The 21,122-nt window shown below is 34.9% G+C and overlaps 1 protein-coding gene across 1 annotated transcript; it reads left to right on the top strand.

Moving 5' to 3' along the window:
* The first annotated feature begins 15,751 nt into the window (after positions 1-15,751).
* Positions 15,752-16,684, top strand: LOC127552488 (olfactory receptor 11H4-like). Its single transcript, XM_051982992.1, has one exon. It carries the CDS (start codon positions 15,752-15,754, stop codon positions 16,682-16,684), a length of 933 nt encoding a protein of 310 aa, XP_051838952.1.
* Positions 16,685-21,122: the final 4,438 nt, after the last annotated feature.

Genomic DNA, 21,122 nt, shown 5'->3' with positions numbered 1-21,122 from the left:
AGTCTTTTTGTTGGTGTTTTATTTACCCCATCAATTATATTTTTAGAGGTGTATTTCATTTTGCTCTAAGAACAATATCCTAGAAAAAGAGTTATTTAAAAACACAATTATATAATTATTGAATTTATTCCTGTTGTGGCCATCTTAAGAGCTCAAAGCATATGAAGTCCTTTGATCTCAGAGGTGAGATGAATGAGGGGGAAGACTTATAGAGTGTGAAAAGAGCCCCAGTTTATTAGGCAGTATGGCCTTGTTGATATACATTTTTGCATAATTAGTGTGTGAACAGTAGGCAATCCCCAATCACCATTCAGAGAAGCAACTCATAGACTTTGCATATGCATGGTGTCTGCCAATGGGAAGAGAGCCAATCCAGCAATTCAGCAACTTGCTCAGAGGCGAGAGGCTCTGCCAAGGCATCCCTGCTTATAAGCCACTAACTGCGACCCTCTGGCTCACACCCATTCCCATGATCACAAATCATTCCTCTTTGCTCAACAAGGGCTTTTCTGCAATGTGGCAGAAAACTTATTGTGCATCAAAGGTTCAGGTGGCCTTGGTACTTCCTCTTGGTAGAATCTCATAGCCTAGCAATGCCCTATAATTGACTTTTGTAAAATTATAAATGGACTTCAAAGTCTCAAAATATAATGATCAACATTCAGAACATAGTAATTTTATTTAAACCAAATGACTGAAGGAGAAATTACATTATAATGGTAAAAAAATGAAACTATTTATCCAAAAAGAGTCACAAAATACAAACTTTATGCTGAAATTTAAAATATAACTCTATTTTCCCTCTGCAGTGAACTGAAAATGTATCTGTGATTGTATGCGGTCCTTCAAATTATGATATAATTTCTTTTTCCTTCTGAAACTGAATTTTCTATTTAATGAATTAAGGTTTTTTAATTATTCCTTCTCCAAGGTTTCATCATGTTAAATAAGATATTGCAATGGATAGAGTATTAGATTTGGAGTTTAAAATACCTAAATTCAAATTCTGCCTCAAGACAATTATTAATTGTGTCAGTCAATAATTATTTCTTAGATACCTAAAATATACTAAGCACTGTTCTGATTCTGAGAACACAAAGAAATACAATGACAATCCCTGTCCTTGAATGTTCACTCTCCAACTATAGAGTGTAGGGGTGGAGTGAGAGAGATATAACGTGCTTACAAGAGAAAAATTTCCTGTGGAAAGCTGGATTTTAGGTGGGACTTGGAAAAAGTAAGAAAAAACAGAAGTCAAAGATGAGAAAGGACAGCATTTCAGGAATGGGGGACAGCCAGTGAAAATGCCCAGAACTGCAAAATAGAATGTTTTGTTTAAAAGACAATAAGGAGGCCAGTATAGTCAACAGGACTATTGCAATTGTCCAGTTATTAGGAAGTGAGGGCTTTTACTAAAACAGTGCCAGTATCAGAAAGGATTATATTCCAAGAGATCTTACAAAGGTGAAAACAACAGGTCTTGGCAACAAATTGACCCTGGAGAGTGGGGAGGAGTGAAAGATAGTGAGGAATTGAGGATGACACTTAGTTTGTGAAGGAGTGGAGGATGGCACTAAGGGAATTGGGAAGATGGTGAAACCTTCAATAGTAATAGTGAACTTTTGAAGGAGGAATAGTTTAGAAGAAATAAAATTTAGTTTTATAAATGTTGAGATTAAGATGTCTACAAGACCTCCAGTTTAAAATGTTCAGTATCTAGTTGGAATTTTAAGAGTGGTAGTCAGCAGACAAGTTAGAGCTAGATAAGTACATTTGGAAATCATCTGTGAGTAAATCTGGCCCTCAAATTCTGATCAATTGGAAGACTCCTTCTTTCCCTCCTTCCTTCCTTTCTAGAGTATATTCTTACATATGTTCTTAAAAGAATTTTTTTCCTGTTTTGTACCTCTGAACCCTCCCAAGATATCTTGGGGTTTACTGTCTAGATTTCTTTCTTAAGGCCATACCTTTAGCCAAAATCAATCTGATTCTCATTAGCCATCAATAGGTTCTGAGACAAGGCCTATTTGGTCATAATTTGAGTCCTAATTGACTGATTAAAAGCAAATAGAAATCATTTCTGCTTTCACCAGAAACCCTGAGGATCTTTTCCCATATTCATTGATTCATTTATTTATTTATGTTTTGGGAGGGGTTTGACTAAGTGAAAGGGAAGATTCTTTGCCTCAATTACTATCTACCTTTAATCACTGAATGGGTATGGCCTCAGGCAAACTGAGACCTATTGAAGATCTTAACTGAAAAAGGCCAAGGTCTCCCATTTCATTCAGGGCTATCTCCAGTCCTCCTGATCTATATCTGACCACTGGGCCCAGGTGGTTCTGAAGGAGAAAGTGAGGCATGTGACCTTGCACAGCCCTCTCTCACATAAATCCAATTCACTACATATCATGACATTACCTCTCTGAATCATGGTTTTCTTTGAGAACAAAAGACAACAACAAGAAATATAGAGATGATAATTAAGTCTTTAGAAAGTGATGAGATCACTGGATTACAAAATATAAAGGGAGAAAAGAAGGCCTACATCAGAGCCATCAGAGCCCGCTAGCATATTCATGATTATCAAGCATATAGATTCAGATACAGATTCAGGAAAAGAGACTGCAGAGAACCAGGAGAGCATAGTATCCTGAAAACCTAGACATAAGGAAATCTCAAGGAGAAGAATGTGACCAATTGTGTCAAAGACTGCGAAGAGTTCAAGAAAGATAAGAAATCGGGGAAAAAGTTCTTGGATTTAGGAATTAAGAGATCATTGTCACTTTGGAGAAAGAAATTTCAGTTGAGTAATGAGGTAAGATACTGTAATGTAATAAATTAAGAAAAGAACAAGAGGAAAGGAAATGGAGTCACTGTCGTACATAGCCTTTTCAAGAATTCTAGTCATTAAATGCAAGGGAGCTATGGGACAATAGATAGTAGAAATGGAAAAATCAAATAAAGGTTTTTAGAGGATGGAAGAAATGGGTATGTTTGCAGGGAATAGAGACGTGAGTAGACAGAGAAAGAATGAAGAGAATGATAGAAGAGATAATCTGCTAAAGTAAATGGTATGGAATGAGATTATTTGTGCAGGTATAAGACTTTGGCTTGGCAATTAGAAGGGTTATCCTTTCTTGTGAGACATGGGTAAAAGTAGAAATAGTGGTAGAAAGTTGCTGCGTGATATAAGATGAAGAGAAAAGAAGAACTCTCACAAATGGCCTCCATTTTTTTAGCAAAATAAGAGACAAGCTTCTCCACTAAAAAAGTGGAGAGATAGAGTACTTTGGGAGGTTTGAGGAAAGATGAATGTTTGGAAGAGCCACTGTAATAAGCGAAGCAGTAAGTTAATTACTTACTGTTTTAAAAATTCTCTATTCCCTATTGAGATTACATGATATAAATTTGGAGGGATCCTGTCAAAATATTCACATGATTTTTCTCTACTTTCATTCAATAGTACATGTGTAAGAGTTAAGACATTAAATGATTGGAATGATCCAAAGTTGAAGTACAATCCACAATATTATAATGGGGCAAGGGATTCAAAAGACAACAGTGTAAACCAATGAGTCAAGATTGGGAAATAAGGATAGTGTGGCTAAGGAATGAAGCGATAGTTAGGGGAAAGAACTGAGAGATTAAAGAATTAGAAATTATGAAATAAATGAAGAAAATAGTTTGTTCTTGTAAAACAAAGGAAGAGATAACCAGGGAAGAGTGATCAGATAAGGGAATTTCAAATTTTAAGAACATGCGAGATGATGGCAAGAGCAACAATATGACCATCTTTGAATGTGGCTGAAGTGAGATAAAAAAATAAATCATGGGGGAAGCAGAGCCAAGACAGTGGAGTAAAAGCAGGAACTCATTGTGCTTCCCCCAAACTACTCCAAATTCCTTTAAATGATGACATTAAACGAATTTTAGAGCATCATAGCACACAAAAAGACAGGAGTAGAACAATTTCCATCGGAACACAACTTAGAAGGTCAGTAAGAATGGTCAAGGTGAGAGTCCAGCAAGCAGTCTCAGTGCAGGCCATATTAGGACAGCCATGGCCCATGACCCATTCTCACAACAAAGCAAAAACTAGCCAAGAGACCTCTGAATTAGTAACAGTATTGGAGTCTTCCAGACCTCTCAGCCCAAAGACAACAAAGAGACACCAATTTCAAAGGTCAGAAGAAATGGTCTATGACATTAGGGTGGGAGCCCACTATGTAGTCCCAGTACAGGCAGCACCAGGGCAGCCTCAGCATCAGCACCAGCATCAGTGCCAGCAAAGAAGGGATAGGCCTAGGGAATCTTTGAATCAAAAGCAACACTGTCAATTTTTAGCTCAAAGATATTAAAGATAACTTGGAAAGTTAGCAGGAAAGGTTGTCAGTAGGGTGAGAAGGCCTTGTCAAACCAGCAAACCAGGAGTGCAGCAAACCAGGGCATGCAAAGGCCTCAGCTCATAGGAGGTCTCTCTACTAGCACTGAGGAAGAACTCTATTGCTTCAGCACACTACATCTTACAGCTACAGAGGGGCAAGAAACTCCTAACAGTTCCTGAGCAAAAAAGATGACGTGATCAGGTTCCTAAAAGGATTTCTGAAAACAGCTGCACAAAAACCCTGAAACTTGGGACAGTGCACCTTCCACCCTAGAAAGAAACTTTAACAGAGTTTAATCTCAGTTTAACAGAGTTAAAATCTGAGTAATGAACTAGAAAAATGAGCAGGCAACAGAAAAAACTTCGGTCCATAGAAAGTTACTGTGGTGACAAGGAAGATCAAAATGCACATTCAGAAGAAGATAAAGTCAAAGCTCCTATCTCCAAAGCCTCCAAGAAAAATAAGAATTGATTTCAAGGCATGGAAAACCTCAAAAGGGATTTTGAAAATTAAGAAAGAGAGATAGAAGAAACATTAGGAAGAAAATTGAGAGGGGTGAAAAAGGAAATACAAATGCTAATGATGACAAGAAGGTCTTAAAAACCAAAATTAGACAAATAGAAAAAGAAATAAAAAAAGCTCACCAAGGAAAAAATCTTTTTTAAAATTGAACAGTAGTGGATGAAGTATCTCATTAGAAAAACAAATGACCTGGGGAAAAAAAAGGTCCAGAAGAGATAATTTTAAAATTATTGGCCTACCTCAAAGTCAAGATCAAAAAAAGAGCTTCAAGGCAGCTAGGTGACATAGTAGATAGAGCATCAGCCCTGAAGCCAGGAGGACCTGAGTTCAAATCTGGGCTCAGACACTTAATACTTCCTAACTATGTGATCCTAGGCAAGTCACTTAATCCCAATTGCCTCAGCAAAAAAAAAAAAAGAGAGAGAGAGAGAGAGAGAGATTGGACATTATATTTCAAGAAATTACCAAAGATGGGGGCAGCTAGGTTGCACAGTGGATAGAGCACCAGCCTTGAAGTCAAGAGGACCTGAGTTCAAATCTGGCCTCAGACACTTAACACTGCTGGCTATGTGACCCTGGGAAGTCACTTAAACACAATTGCCTCAGAAAAGAAAGAAAAAAAGAAAGAAAGAAATTACCAAAGAAAACTATCCTGATATTCTACAACCAGAGAGTAAAATAAAGAATTCTTAGAAATTGAAAGAATCTACCAATCACCTCCTGAAAGAGATGCCAAAATGAGAACATATAGGAATATTATAGCCAAATTCTAGAACTCCCAGGTCAAGAAGAAAATATTGCAAGCTTCTAGAAAGAGACAATCCAAGAAGAGTGTACCACAGTCAGAATTACACAAGATTTAGCAGCTTTTTCATTAAAGGACTAGAGAGTATGGAATATGATATTCCAAAGAGTAAAGGAACTAGAATTACAAGCTAGAATCACCTATTCAGCAAAATTGAGCATAATCCTTCAGGGGAAAAGTGAAAATTCAAGAAGTAGATCATAGGAAATGGCTAGTTTGAAGAAGTGGGAGGTTAAAATATTTGAGGGAGTATTAATATATATGCTAAAGTCACCTATTATGAAAGCAAAAATTGGAAGAAAGAGAAAAACTGTGATCCAGGTACTCATTAAGGCAAGAAAAGGAGTGTCCTGAAAGTCACTAGACAATCACTACCAAGATTTTGACTGAATGACAGATATGTTTTGTGCAAGTCTCACAAAAAGAGAGATTACTGAATGATGGGGAGGAAGAAGGGAGCAAGCTATTTGACTCAGTCAATCAATATGTCTCTCTAGCATCGATTTTCTCATTTGTAAAATGAAAGGATTTAACCTAATGGCCTCCAAATTGTCTCCATGATCTCATATCTTTTTTTTTTTCATGAAACTAAAGCAGATTATAAATTCCTTTTGGGTAATATCATTGTTTTATATTTATTTATATCTTCTTGGAATAATAATAACTAATATTCATATTGCTAGATAATGTTCTAAGTACTTTAAAAATACTATTTCAGTTGATGCTCATAACAATATTGAGAGATAGGCGCTATTATTAACCCCAAATTACAGCTGGAAAAACTAAAACAAACAAATTAATTGACTTTCCCAGTCATACAGATAGTAAATGTACGAGGCTGGATTTAAGTTCAGGTTTACTTCAGGCCAGATACAGTGCTCTTTACACTGTGCAAACTACCTGTCTCTAAATGAAATCTAAGCTTGTGCTAGACTAATAGAAAATAAAGATCTCACTCAATTTTGGAACTCATTCTGTTCAAGTTTCAAAGAAAATGTTTTACATAAACACCATTATACAAATGAAGCTGGATTCGTAATTTAGTATCCTTTTTACCAACAGACCAAGCAGAATTGTTATTTACCCTTTATTCTTGAAGAGGACCAATGAACAATCAAGCAGGAAGCATAAATCAAATAGCATAATGTTTAGAGAAGACAGAATAATCCAATACATAATAATAGCTAACACTGTTAAAATCATTCTATGCATATACACACATACATACACATATAGGTACACACATGGGTGCACACTCATAGACAAAGGACAATTTCCTACAAACTTCTACTTCACTGGAGACAAAAGACTGCCTAAATAATTTACTTCTGGAAAGTCACAAAACATCTCTCATAGCTCTTTCTCCCAACAATTATTAGTACTCCATCCAGTTCTTACATTTATGCTTTCACAGCTCTCTTTCCTCTCTATTCTAAAGTTGCTTCTTTTCATTTGTTGGTGCAGCTTTTCTTTCTCAAAGAAAGTGTGACATTTTTGTGAAGCTGAACCTAGGCAACATGACTTGGGCTAATAAGCACTCTCAAATTCCCTTATTCAGGCATACCTTGAATTGTATTAATTAAAATTAATCATATAAATTGGCACCAGATGAAAGGAAATCCAATGTCAAAATGAAATCATTAGAAGGTCAAAGTGTGTGAGGCAAACATTTCATCAAAAAGCAAGGACCCCAATAGTTTAGGAACCTCTTCTTCACTCCCAAAAGATGATGATTTCTCAATGGCCTCATTTAAACAAACAATAGCTCTCCAGAAGATAGAGGAATTTATAGTCAAAGAAGAACTAGAGAACGTTATGAAATGCAAAATGGTTAATTTTGATTACATTAAATTTTAAAAGTTTTGCACAGAAAAAAAATCAATATAGTCAAGATTAGAAAGGAAGCAGAAAACTGGGAAACAATTTTTATTACCAGTGTTTCTGATAAAGGCTTCATTTCTAAAATAGAGAACTGAGTCAAATTTATAAGAATACAAGCCATTCTTTAATCGATAAATGGTCTAAGGATTTGAACAGACAATTTTCAGATGATGAAATTAAAGCTATCTATAGTTTTATGAAAAATGCTCTAGACCATTATTGATTTTAAAAATGCAAATTAAAACTGAGATACCACCTCATAACCTATCAGATTAGCTAAGATGACAGGAAAAGATAATGATAAATGTTGGAGGTGATGTGGGAAAACTTGAAAACTAATGTGTGCTAAACCCAAAGCCCCTAACTTCTGGGAAAAGAATTCATTATTTGATAAAAACTGCTGGGATAATTGGAAATTAGTATGGCAGAAATTAGGCATGGACCCACACTTAACACCATATACCAAGATAAGATCAAAATGGGTCTATGACCTAGGCATAAAGAACGAGATTATAAACAAATTAGAGGAACATAGAATAGTTTATCTCTCAGACTTGTGGAGGAGAAAGAAATTTGTGACCAAAGATGAACTAGAGACCATTACTGATCACAAAATAGAAAATTTTGATTACATCAAATTAAAAAGCCTTTGTACAAATAAAACTAATGCAAACAAGATTAGAAGGGAAGCAACAAACTGGGAAAACATTTTCAGAGTTAAAGGTTCTGATAAAGGCCTCATTTCCAAAATATATAGAGAACTGACTCAAATTTATAAGAAATCAAGCCATTCTCCAATTGATAAATGGTCAAAGGATATGAACAGACAATTTTCAGAGGATGAAATTGAAACTATTACCACTCATATGAAAGAGTGTTCCAAATCATTATTGATCAGAGAAATGCAAATTAAGACAACTCTGAGATACCACTACACACCTGTCAGATTGGCTAAGATGACAGGAAAAAATAATGATGAATGTTGGAGGGGATGCGGGAAAACTGGGACACTAATGCATTGTTGGTGGAGTTGTGAACGAATCCAACCATTCTGGAGAGCAATCTGGAATTATGCCCAAAAAATTATCAAATTGTGCATACCCTTTGATCCAGCAGTGTTTCTATTGGGCTTATATCCCAACGAAATACTAAAGAAGGGAAAGGGACCTGTATGTGCCAAAATGTTTGTAGCAGCCCTGTTTGTAGTGGCTAGAAACTGGAAAATGAATGGATGCCCATCAATTGGAGAATGGCTGGGTAAATTGTGGTATATGAATGTTATGGAATATTATTGTTCTGTAAGAAATGACCAGCAGGATGAATACAGAGAGGACTGGCGAGACTTACATGAACTGATGCTAAGTGAAATGAGCAGAACCAGGAGATCATTATACACTTCGACAACGATATTGTATGAGGACATATTTTGATGGAAGTGGATTTCTTTGACAAAGAGACCTGAGTTTCAATTGATAAATGACAGACAAAAGCAGCTACACCCAAAGAAAGAACACTGGGAAACGAATGTGAACTATCTGCATTTTTGTTTTTCTTCCCGGGTTATTTATACCTTCTGAATCCAATTCTCCCTATGCAACAAGAGAACTGTTCGGTTCTGCAAACATATATTGTATCTAGGATATACTGCAACATATCCAACATATAAAGGACTGCTTGCCATCTAGGGGAGGGGGCGGAGGGAGGGAGGGAGGGAAAAAAAAATCGGAATAGAAACTAGTGTCAATATAAAGTAATTATTAAATAAAAATTAAATTAAAAAAAAAAAGAAAGAAAACTAATGTGTGCTTTGTGGAGTTGTGAATTGATCCAGCCATTCTGGAGAGCAATTTGGAACTATGCTCAAAGGGCTATAAAACTGTGTTTCAGCAGTGTCATTAATAGGTCTGTGTCCCAAAGAGATCACAAAAGAGGGAAAAGAACCCACATGTGCAAAAATATTTGTAGTAGCTGCTTTTGCAGTGGCAAGGAAATGGAACTTAAGTGGATGCCCATCATTTGGGGAATGGCTAAATAAGTTATGGTATATAAATTTAATTGAATGTTATTGTTCTATAAGAAATGGTGAGTAGGCTAATTTCAGAAAAGCCTAGAAAGACTTATATGAACTGATATTGACTGAAGGGCACAGAACCAGGAAACATTGTGTACAATAGCCCCAAGATTATATGATCTACTATGATAGACTTCTCAACAATGTGGTGATCCAAGACAACTCTAATAGGCTTGGAATGAAAAATGCCATCCGCATCCAAAGAGAGAATTATGAAGAGTGAATGAGATTTGAAGAATACTATTTTCACCTTTTTGTTGTTGTTGTTTGCTTTTGCTTTCTTATTTTTTACTTTTTTGTTCTGATTTTTCTTTCACAATATGACTAGTATGGAAACATGTTTAAAATGATGTACATGTATAATGTATATTATATTGCTTGTCTTGGAGAGGTAGGAGGGAACAAAAGGAGAGAGAAAATTTTGGAACTTAAAAGTCTTATAAAAATGGAAGTTGAAAAGTATCTTTACATATAATAAGGAAAAATTAAATACTATTGGGGGAAATACCTCTCCTAAGATACTTAGTATCTTCCTGGATACTTCCCCAAATATTTTCTTATTTTATTCTTCCTTCTTATACCTTCAAGAGAAATCCCCCCCCTAATTGATGAGTAAAAATAATGAAGGTAAAAGTGGTAAGTGAGAGATAAAACCAGTCAACAAAGATGGCTGAGAAGAGAACTAGAACTTCAGAACAACCATTTAGATTAAAAACCAATGGTGTCCTATGGGAATCTCACAATTCTCTTGTTAGCTTCTCTCTACCCATTTCAAAATGTCTCCAACAGGGATCAGATCCCCAAGAGAAGCTTTTTCCCCCCAAGAATTTTCTTCTATTCATTGGGGGGAGAATATGAAGTCATAACAGTAAACACATCATTAAAATCCTTATCTACTTAATTTCATTGTTTATTGAATGCATAAGGGAAGGCTCCAGAGTTAATACCATGCTTGGTACAGAGCTTTGGAAGATGCTGGGTGATAATTAACTGTGAATAAGAGATTAGAAGAAAGACTTAGCTAAGATTCTTTGGGATAAGATTCCAGGTGAGCAAATGAGTGCTATTGATGGGGAAGCCCAAACTTTCTCTTCTCAGTCTATGACTATATATATAAAATGTAGGAATTTATAGTACATATATGTTTTCTCACTTCATTTGATACATCACACAATTCTTCCTAAGAAAGTTGATTTGAAGGACAGTTATGATAGAACTCCTTTTCTATCTTGGCATGTTCTTAGACATACAGTTTTTGTTTCAAGGGACAATAATTTAAAGGACATGTCAATCTATGAAATAATAGACTAAGTTAAAAATGGTATTACTCCAATTAGAAATCAGCTTTCTTAGTATAGCTCCTCCCAATACTAATGTCCAAGAAACTATTGATATTGAATATTCGTTCCCAAGGTCCATGAGTGATCCTCAATGTTAAAATCCATTCTTCTTCCTTCGTGAAATCATAAGTTTTGCCTCATGATGGAAAAACTTGATATAAAGAAATTTATTATTGTTTAGTCATTTCAGACTCCTCATGGCCTCATTTGGGGTTTTCTTGGCAAAGATACTAAAATAGTTTGCCATTTCCTCCTCCATCTCATTTTATAGATGAGCCAATCTGAAGCAGAGTTAAATGAATTAGGTAATTAGGTAATTGATAAGTGTCTAAGGCCATATTTGAATTCAGGAAAATGAGTCTTCCTGACCTCAAACCTGATGCTCTATGCATTGTACCAGCAAGTTGTTCCATATAGAAGGCAAGCGATCTGTAAAGTGACGTATCAAAACATAATAAAAAGTAAGTATATGTTATTATCAGATAACACTGTGTTGTCCATTGTGTTTCAGGATAACTTTCTGATCTGAAAATTGTCTATACTAACTTTTATGAATCATTGTCTCTTGATTCATTATTATTAAAAGAAAAATCTCTCCTAGGCTTCCTAATTTAAATATTTAAACCTAGATGGTAGAAAAATAGCTGTGTTGATAGGCAAAAATTTTACATGTATTAACTATATTAGGCAGTATGGTATGATAAAAGAACAGTGGATTCAGAGTTAAGAGACCTTGATTCAAATCCTGCCAACAATGATGCCTGTCGATGTAGATATTGATATGTGATTTAACCTCTCTGAGTCTGTTTCCTCATCTGTTAAGTGACACCTATTTTTTAGCACTATTGTGAATAAAGGAGATGTTTAAAGTGCTACAAATAATTCAGTTGTTTTTAATTATAGAAAATGAAGATCCTGACAAATATAAGGTCCTTTAGGGCAAAGATTGGTTCTTTTTTTTTTCCCTTTGCATCCCTAGAAACTCTCACAGTGCATGCACACTACTGAAACTTATTAAATGTCTGTAAATGGATTGATCAATACCAACATTTGTAAAAGTATTTGAAAATGTTTATTTAAAGGTATGTTTTATGCATCCCCAAGATGAGATGCTCTTGCCTTCTGCTGTCATCACCAGAAAATGAGGTGTTGTTTAAATACTAACTAGGTATCATTATTGGATTCTTCTCAATCTGTATTCCTTGCAGGTTAGGTATCATCACAAATTTATGAATTTGACTGCCCAAAAACTCTGGACAGCAAAAACAAAGCATCCTGATAAGTTGTTGAACAACAAAGTATAACATTCACTATTTAGTCTCATATTTACCAAGTGTATAATCAAAGAGATTTTTTGAAAAAAAATATGCTAAAAAATGTTCAATGTTACAGATAAGATATCCAAGGAACTAGTTACTTATAGAAAGAGTTAAAAAAAAATGAAAACGAATTGATATGCAAATTCAGTTCTAAGTTCAAAAAATTTAACTCAACATCTCCTGTTGATTCTATCTCTAGTATAAAAGACATAATCATTACACTGTGGGAGGGGAATTATATTTGTAGAAACAGCTCAAGGGAACAAACAGAATCTCCAAGATTTCACCTAGCAGAAGCCATCAAACTATGTCATTCTCATGTCTCAACTGGGATCCCTTAATCAATTTCTGCAATTAGATAATAAACTGGTTCATTAGCAAGTATAGAGTAGCCTATCTGGCATCACAAGAAATGTAAATCTGTTGGGTGTAAGATATAATAATATCTGGGAAGGTAAACAACTTACAAAGCTTCTAGGTTAGTTATGATTCTTTTCCTATTATGAAATATTTGCTTATTGTCTTTAGTTCTGTGGCAGCACATAAAACCAAGTACTCTTGTCATTTTTTTAAATGAAATAATATTTGGAACTATGTTGAAAGGTTTACAAAACTGCATTTCCTTTAATCCAGCAATACTTCTATTCGATCTGTATCCCAAAGAGATAAAAGCATAAGGAAAATGATCTATATTATTTTATAAAAATGATTTCTTGAAAAAAAAAGTCATGCTAGAAGATGTTCAGTGTTAAAAGCAGGTAAGATAGTCCAAGAACCTACTGTTTATAGAGTTGAAAAAAGGGAATGAATTGCAATCTTATGCAAACTCATTTCTAACCTCAAAAAATTATCTCTAACATCTTTTCTTGCTTCGATCTCTAAGAAAAGAAATAATCCATTACACTATAGGAGGGGGATTATATTGGCAAAAACACTTCAAGGAAACAAACAGGATCTCTAAGCAAGATTTCACCTAGCAGATTTTTCTGCTTTAGGTGATCCCATAGTGAGAAGCTTTTATTCTCTTAAAGATTAACTGATTCATTTGTGAAATTCAGGTGGTTTATCAGTTTGGGAACTCTTCCTTGGAGAACCAATTTTAGCTGAGATCCAGTGTCATTCAGATTATTAAAATTTCTAAAATTCAGGGGAAACAGATGAGGAAAAACAATTTATTGCTGGGTATTTGTAGGAGGGCTATTAAAGCTTTTTTTTAGCGATGGTTAGAGTCAGAAAGATAAATCTCAAGAGGACCAAACTAGGAGTTACTTAGATGTAAATTCTACCTAAAACCCAGATTCTAATGGAAAAACAATGGAAAAAAATTCCAAATGATTGGGAAATTGTTTTGGGCCCAGAAAATCCCACAGCCTAGGGAACCAAACTTATCAAGGTATGATGTGGAAGAAAAATTCAAGACTCTATTTTTGGCACAAGTCTGCTGCTTAGAAAAAGGACAAAGGGTTAGAGTTTCCTCATCCTTCTTGCATCCTTCCTACTATAATCAATGTTTTTTTGCATTAATATTAATCAGGAGAAAAAAAGAATTCCATAATGGAGATTTTTTAAAAGAACACAAAGTCCATGTCAAAGATTATTTCAGTTCCTTCAATGGACCTTTGTAAGAAATTAATATTGTAAATGCACCCTTTTAAAAATATCTAATTTGGGGGGGTCAACTAGGTGGCTCAGTGAATAGCGCATCAGCCCTGAAATCAGGAGGACCTGATTTCAAATCTGATCTCAGATACTTAACCTTTCCTAGCTGTGTAACCCTGAGCAAGTCGCTTAATTCCAATTGCCTCAGCAAAAAAAAAAAAAAAATCTAATTTAAACTTTTTTAAATTTGAGTTCCAAATTCTGTTTCTCTTCAAGCCCCCCACACACACTCATTGGGAAAGCAAACAATATGATTATCAATTGTACTTGTAAAGTCATGCAAAACATATTTCCATATTGACTATGTTGCAAAAAGAATACAAGAAAGTTTCTTTTAAATATGCTTCATTAGTTTTCTCTTTGGAGATGGATACATTTTTCATTATGAGTCCTTCAGAATTGTCTTGAATCACTCTATTGATCAGAGTAGATAAGTCTTTCACAGCTCATCATCATTATTTTACTCCTGTTACTATGAATAATGTTCTCCTGGTTCTGCTCACTTTACTTTGCATTAGTTCATATGTTTCCCAGATTTTTCTGAAACCATTCTGTTTATCATTTATGATACCACAATAATATCCTGTCATAATCATATACCACAATTTGTTCAGCCTTTTCTTAATTGCTGGACAACCACACATTTTTTAATTCTTTGCCACCAAAAAAAAAAAAGCTACTATAAAAAATCTTATTATGGGCTCTCCTAAAGCAGAAAAGTAGCTTATCATTTACATTTTTCTAATGTTCTATATTAGTTGATGAGCCAATTTATTATCTAATTGCAGAAATTGATTAAGATATCTCAACTGAGAAACTGAATGACTGCTAATAGCTTGATGGTCTGCTAGGTGAAATCCTGCTTAGAGATCCTGTTTGTTTCCTTGAAGTGTTTCTGTCAATATACAGTGTCAACATACAATATAATGTAATGGATTATGTCTTTTCTTAGAGATAGAAGCAAGAAAAGATGTTAGAGCTAATTTTTTGAGGTTAGAAATGAGTTTGCATAAGATTGCAATTCATTCCCTTTTTTCAACTCTATAAGCAGTAGGTTCTTGGACTATCTTACCTGCTTGTAACACTGAACATTTTCTAGCATGACTTTTTTTTCAAGAAATCACTTTTATAAAATAATATAGATCATTTTCCTTATGCGTTTATCTCTTTGGGATACAGATCGAATAGAAGTATTGCTGGATTAAAGGAAATGCAGTTTTGTAAACCTTTCAACATAGTTCCAAATATTATTTCATTTCAAAAAATGACAACAGGTTTTATGTGCTGCCACAGAACTAAAGATAATAAGCAAATATTTCATAATAGGAAAAGAATCATAACTAACCTAGAAGCTTTGTAATTTGTTTACTTTCCCAGATATTATTGTATCTTACACCCATTAACAGATTCCCTCAAATAGCAAATTCTCCTTACCCACTTAAGAGGTGGGCACAATCTTATTAAACAAGTGGAAGATCTTGTGGTGTTTTCCTTTACAGGCTATCCTATAAGCAATAAATGATCGTTGAAATCTAAAAGATGATACAAGAAAGATGAGACATGGTCTGGCTAGGACAAAAAAAGTAGACATTATAGGCAGGAAAGAAAATGAAATTATTAGGATTGGTTTCTAAATGATTAAAATTCTAAATGACTAAAAACCTAGAATCTCTACAAAGACTTCACTAAAATCCTTATCCTAGAAATGCTCAAAATTCAGGAAACTGATGTAATTGTGTCTTGTCTTTTCCACAGATCAGGGACCAATGAACAAATCAGGAGTACATACTGTGACTGAATTTGTCCTCCTGAGCTTCCCTGGTCACTGGCAGATTCAAATTTTACTCTTTTCTTTATTCTTGATAGTCTATAGCCTTACTTTGATGGGGAATGGGGCCATTGTCTGTGCAGTGAGGTGGGATCAAAGACTCCATACTCCCATGTACATCCTCCTAGGGAATTTTGCCTTTCTAGAGATCTGGTACATCACCTCCACTGTTCCCAGCATGTTAGAAAACTTTCTCTCAGAGACTAAAACCATCTCTTTTGCGGGTTGCTTCTTCCAATTCTATTTTTTCTCTTCCCTTGGTACAACTGAAGCCTATTTCTTGTGCATCATGGCTTATGATCGTTATCTTGCTATCTGCCACCCACTACACTACCCAACCAAAATGACCTTACAGCGGTGTTATACCTTGATGTCTGTATGTTGGGCATTTGGCTTCTTAAGTTATTTTCCATCTACTATTCAGCTCTCTCAGTTATCATTCTGTGGTCCCAACATCATTGACCACTTTGTGTGTGATATGGATCCAATTATGGCTCTATCATGTGCCCCTGCTCCTGTCACTGAAATTCTGTTCTATATTCTAAGCTCCCTCATCATCATCCTCACCATGTTGTACATCCTTGGCTCTTACATTCTTTTACTAAGAGCTGTGCTGCAAGTCCCCTCAGCTGCTGGCAGACGTAAGGCTTTCTCCACATGTGGATCCCACCTGGCTGTTGTCTGTCTCTTCTTTGGGAGCCTTATGATCATGTATGTGAGCCCAACATCTGAGAACTCAGGAGAAGTACAGAAAATAATAACCTTGTTCTATTCAGTTGTGACACCATTTTTAAACCCCCTGATCTATAGCCTTCGTAACAAGGAAATGAAAGCTGCCCTCAAAAAAGTCATGAGGATCACTTCAGAATAAACAAAGTCACATATATGAATTTTACAAGTGGTTCTATAATATAATGACAGATAATTAAATTTCACAAACATTGATTACATGCTTACTGTGGGCACTGGAAGAAATACAAACATAAATAAAAGATAATTGAGAAAGGAATAGTTTCTACTGCTACTAAACGTTATACTTACGGGGTGAATTGAGAACATCTTCTCAGGATGCTTCCTCATCCTTTCATATCCTGAATGTTGTGATCTATCTGATCCTCAACTTCATAACAGTAAGAATCAGGTAAACATTTCATCTGTCATCCTCTACTCTAAATTCTACATTGAGTATTAAAAGAATTTCCTCTGTCTAGGTCAGGCTAGAGCAGGGCTTTTAAAAATTTTTCCAATTGCAACCCCTTTTTACCCAGGAAATTTTAATGTGACTATAGGTTTATAGGCATATAAAATAGTATATAAATCAAATAGTAACTGATAATAAATCATAATTTCATGATCCCCATATTCAGTTACAAGATCTCATATGGGATCGCAACCCACAATTTAAGAAGATGGAGCATATTAGACTAAACTTGTATTGGTTGAGCTCTTCTTGTCTCTTGTGGGATCAAAACAGGTTTCCCTGTGGTCTACCATAATCCCTTTCAAGATTTCCAGAGGACAGGAGACATAAAGGCCATCTGATCAAGTGTTTCTCTATTATGGGCCAGAACTCTGAATTTGAAACAAGGATCCTTACAAGGTACTAAGTGGAATTGATGAGACAATGGTTATCTAGTTTAGCATGGTGATTAATAGTTCTCTAAGATCAGTATGATTGATTTACTCTTACCACAAATAATGGTTTCCTAGTGATATAATGATTGGTTTATACTCACTATAGAGCATATAAGCTAGGCTCAGCTAGATTCATTCAGAGGCAGAGAAGACAAGAGAACTGGAAGCAGGAGCTTAAGCCCTCAGAACCAAGGAGAGAGATTCATTTGATCTTCAATCAGGCTCCTGGGGGACTGAGAGACTCAAAGAGAGACGCAGAGAAGACAAGCAGACTTGAGGCTGAGGCACAAGCTCTTGGACTCAAACAGATTCATCACCATCTCATACCTGTCCTCCTTAGCTTCTCCACTGAAACCAAGACTCCACAAGGCCTTTAAGAAAGCTAACCAGGTCCCAGGAAAGGAAACAAGACTTTGGAAGAGATAATAAAGGATTTGGCTACTCCTGGCTACTCATGTGGTGATTACTGAACTGAAATGAAGGCTGCTCCCAGAGACCCCAAGAAAACCGAACTAGAAAACATTACACTTCTCAACTATATTATGAAGCATCTTACCTCTGTAATCAGCCCTCCCTTCACCATCATGATCCATTCTGTTCCTTTCCACACAACACGCTTAGCAGAGGCATGCAACTTCTCAACTGTTCCTATTTCTAACATAGACTTGGCATTCTTAGCATGGTGCCCTACTCCAGATTTCTGTTCTCAAGCTGCCTAGTGCTGCAAATGTGAAATGAATAAAAATAGATTGTAGTAGTATCAGCTATAATCTCTGATTTCTCACTCTCATTTTGCTGAGAGAAAGGGTTTGGAATACAGAAGATAACATGAGATGAATCCATGTACATGCAAGCATGAAATTTGGGACTCCAGAGGGAAGACTGTCAAACTCCATAAATTTCTTAAATGAAAAAAGGATACAGTCTTGAAATAAGATTTTATTTGTTTTTAAAAGGGAAGTGAAGGGGGAAATTTCTGATTTCAGCAACAATAACAGTACTTTTACATTTAATTTAACAGGGTTATTACTTAACTCTGATAATTTTTCCTTGTCACCAACTATTAATATAAAATTATTTCAATAAATATTTGCTGAATTAAATTTGGGGAATACTAATTGCATTCACAATACTACTTTGTCATTTGAGGAGACAAAAAAGGTATAAACAAGAGCTATTCCTCAATAAATAAATGATCAAACAATATGACCACTTTTTTAAAAGAGTTGCAAATTATAAACTGTATTAATTGCTCCTTGGAAATTTCCTCCAAATCACTAATAATGCAAGAAATGCAAATTTAAAAATCTCTGAGGATTCACCTGTCACCCAGGCCAAGATAACAAAAATAGGAATGACTGAGCAATAGTGGGGAAAAAGAAAGCTAATATATTGATGGTTGGGTTGTGAATAAATCCAACCATTCTGTCTAACCATTTAAAATTATTTTGAAAAAAAATAATTTAACTGATCATAATTTTGACCCAATAAATTCTTTTACCAGACATACACCCCAAAGAGTTCAAATATAAAAATAGGAATCACAGTAGGATTCTCTGGGGTATCAAAATTCTGGAAACAACTTGAATGCCCATCAGATGGAGAGTAACTAAGTAAACTGTGATATATAGATGTAATTAATATTATTTTGTATTATGTGAGAGAAATTCAGAGAAAACTGGGATGATTTACATGAACTGATATGATTAAAATAAACAAAACTTATAGTATATGCTCAAGTACAACTAAAATAGAAAGGAAAATATCTCAAGAAGGAACTCAGGCTTCAAATGATTGAGAAAGGAGAAAATAATTTTTCTTCCCGGGTTATTTCTACCTTCTGAATTCAATTCCCCCTGTGCAACAAAAAAATTGTTCAGTTCTGCACACATATATTGTATGTAGGATATACTGTAACCTATTCAACATGTAAAGGACTGCTTGCCATCTAGGGGAGGGGGTGGAGAGAGGGAGGGGAAAAATCGGAACAGAAGTGAATGCAAGGGATAATGCTGTAAAAAAAATTACCCTGGCATGGGTTCTATCAATAAAAAGTTATTAAAAAAAAAAGAGAAAGGAGAAAATAATCCTAGAGAAGAGATAAGGAAACACACTTGTCTCCTTGTAACAGTAATGGGGGAGGGAGGGGACATAGTAGGGTAGGATGTTGTATATGTTATTAAATATGGTGACTATGAGATACTTTTGATAACTGCTATCCTTTATTACAAAGCTGGGTTCAATGGGGAAGGTGTGACACAGTGGTCTAAATCTAAAAATAACTGTGATGTAAAAATCAAAACCATCAATAAAACATTTTTGAAGCAAAAAAAAAAAAGAATTACTTTGTAAATATCCTTATCTTATAGTTATCATTATGGTTTCACTATGCTATTTGTACCATTCCATTTTGTTTTACCATAGGCTTTAGGAAATAGACAACAGTTTAATAATCAATTCACTTTATTTGTACTGGAGGTCACTTAATAAGGCAATATGATTTTAGAAGTAAAAATTTAAAGCTAATGGGGGAAACTAAATAGATTGAGATTTCAATTTATTAGAACTACTAACATTATTGCCTCAATTTTTAAATTTTTTCCAATTACATGTAAAAACTTTTGACATGCACCTTTTTTTTATTTTAGGTTTCAAATTCTTACCCTCCATCTCTCTCCTCACCCCTTTCTCTCTTCTCTCATTCCTCCCTGAGATGGCAAGGAAATTGATATAGGTTATACATGTACAGTAATAAAAAAAACATTTCTATATTAGTCATGTTGTGAAGAAAATACTAACCAAAAAAAAAAAAAAAAGTAGAAAAAGAATATTGTTTAAAAAAAAAAGTACAACACAATGTACATTCAGACTCCATCTATTCTTTCTCTGGAGGTGAATAGAATTTTTCATCATGAGTCATTCTGAATTATTTTAGATCGCTTCCATGTTTTTGAATTTTATTATAGATTTTCTTCATGAATATAAATTTAATCATCATTAAATGAACATTTCAGTATAAAAAGAAAAAATTGTTTATGAAACTTCAAAATATATACACAATACAACACAACAGCATAGCTAGAGGATATTTTGGTTTAAATAACAATGATAATTTTTCAAGCTGGATGAAAATTTTACACACATTCAATTTTTTTCAATTCAAAAAACTTTTAAGTATCTATTATGTACAAGAAACTTGGCTTTCTAAGCTGTCTTCTACCCACAATCCAGCTATCTTAATAGTCATTCTGTGGACCTAAAATTATTGAATATTTTTGTGTGGCATAAGACCCATAGATAACCCTATAGTGTTTTCATTCTCTTGCCACTAAAATTGTCTTCTATTTCCTAAGTTTCCTCATCATTTTCTGTCCCATACTCTGCATCAGGCGTGGGAAACATCTGGCCCACAAATTAATTTGCTAAGACAACCACAGGCAATGAAGAGCTGAAAGCTAGGTTCAACAACCTCCCACTGCTTGAGTTTTATAAACTGATAAAATTTGTATGGCCCAGGAATGATATCATAAATATGTAGAAAAAAGGTACCCCTCCCCTGCTCTACATCTTTGGCTCTTACATCCTCCTATTAAGCGCTGAGCTACAAATTCCTTCAGATGCTGGTGAGTGTTAAGACCTGCTTCACACATGGATCCTCTCTGACCATGACCTGT

The sequence above is a fragment of the Antechinus flavipes genome, chromosome 2 (genome assembly GCF_016432865.1).
Source record: "Antechinus flavipes isolate AdamAnt ecotype Samford, QLD, Australia chromosome 2, AdamAnt_v2, whole genome shotgun sequence".
In the NCBI taxonomy this organism is placed as follows: Eukaryota; Metazoa; Chordata; class Mammalia; order Dasyuromorphia; family Dasyuridae; genus Antechinus; species Antechinus flavipes.
Note: the sequence above shows the minus strand (reverse complement) of the source record. Positions and strands in the feature narration are given on the sequence as shown.

What these genes read in the sequence shown, in the direction of transcription:
- LOC127552488 (XM_051982992.1), top strand. Translation starts at nt 15,752, where the DNA reads ATGAACAAATCAGGAGTACATACTGTGACTGAATTTGTCCTCCTGAGC.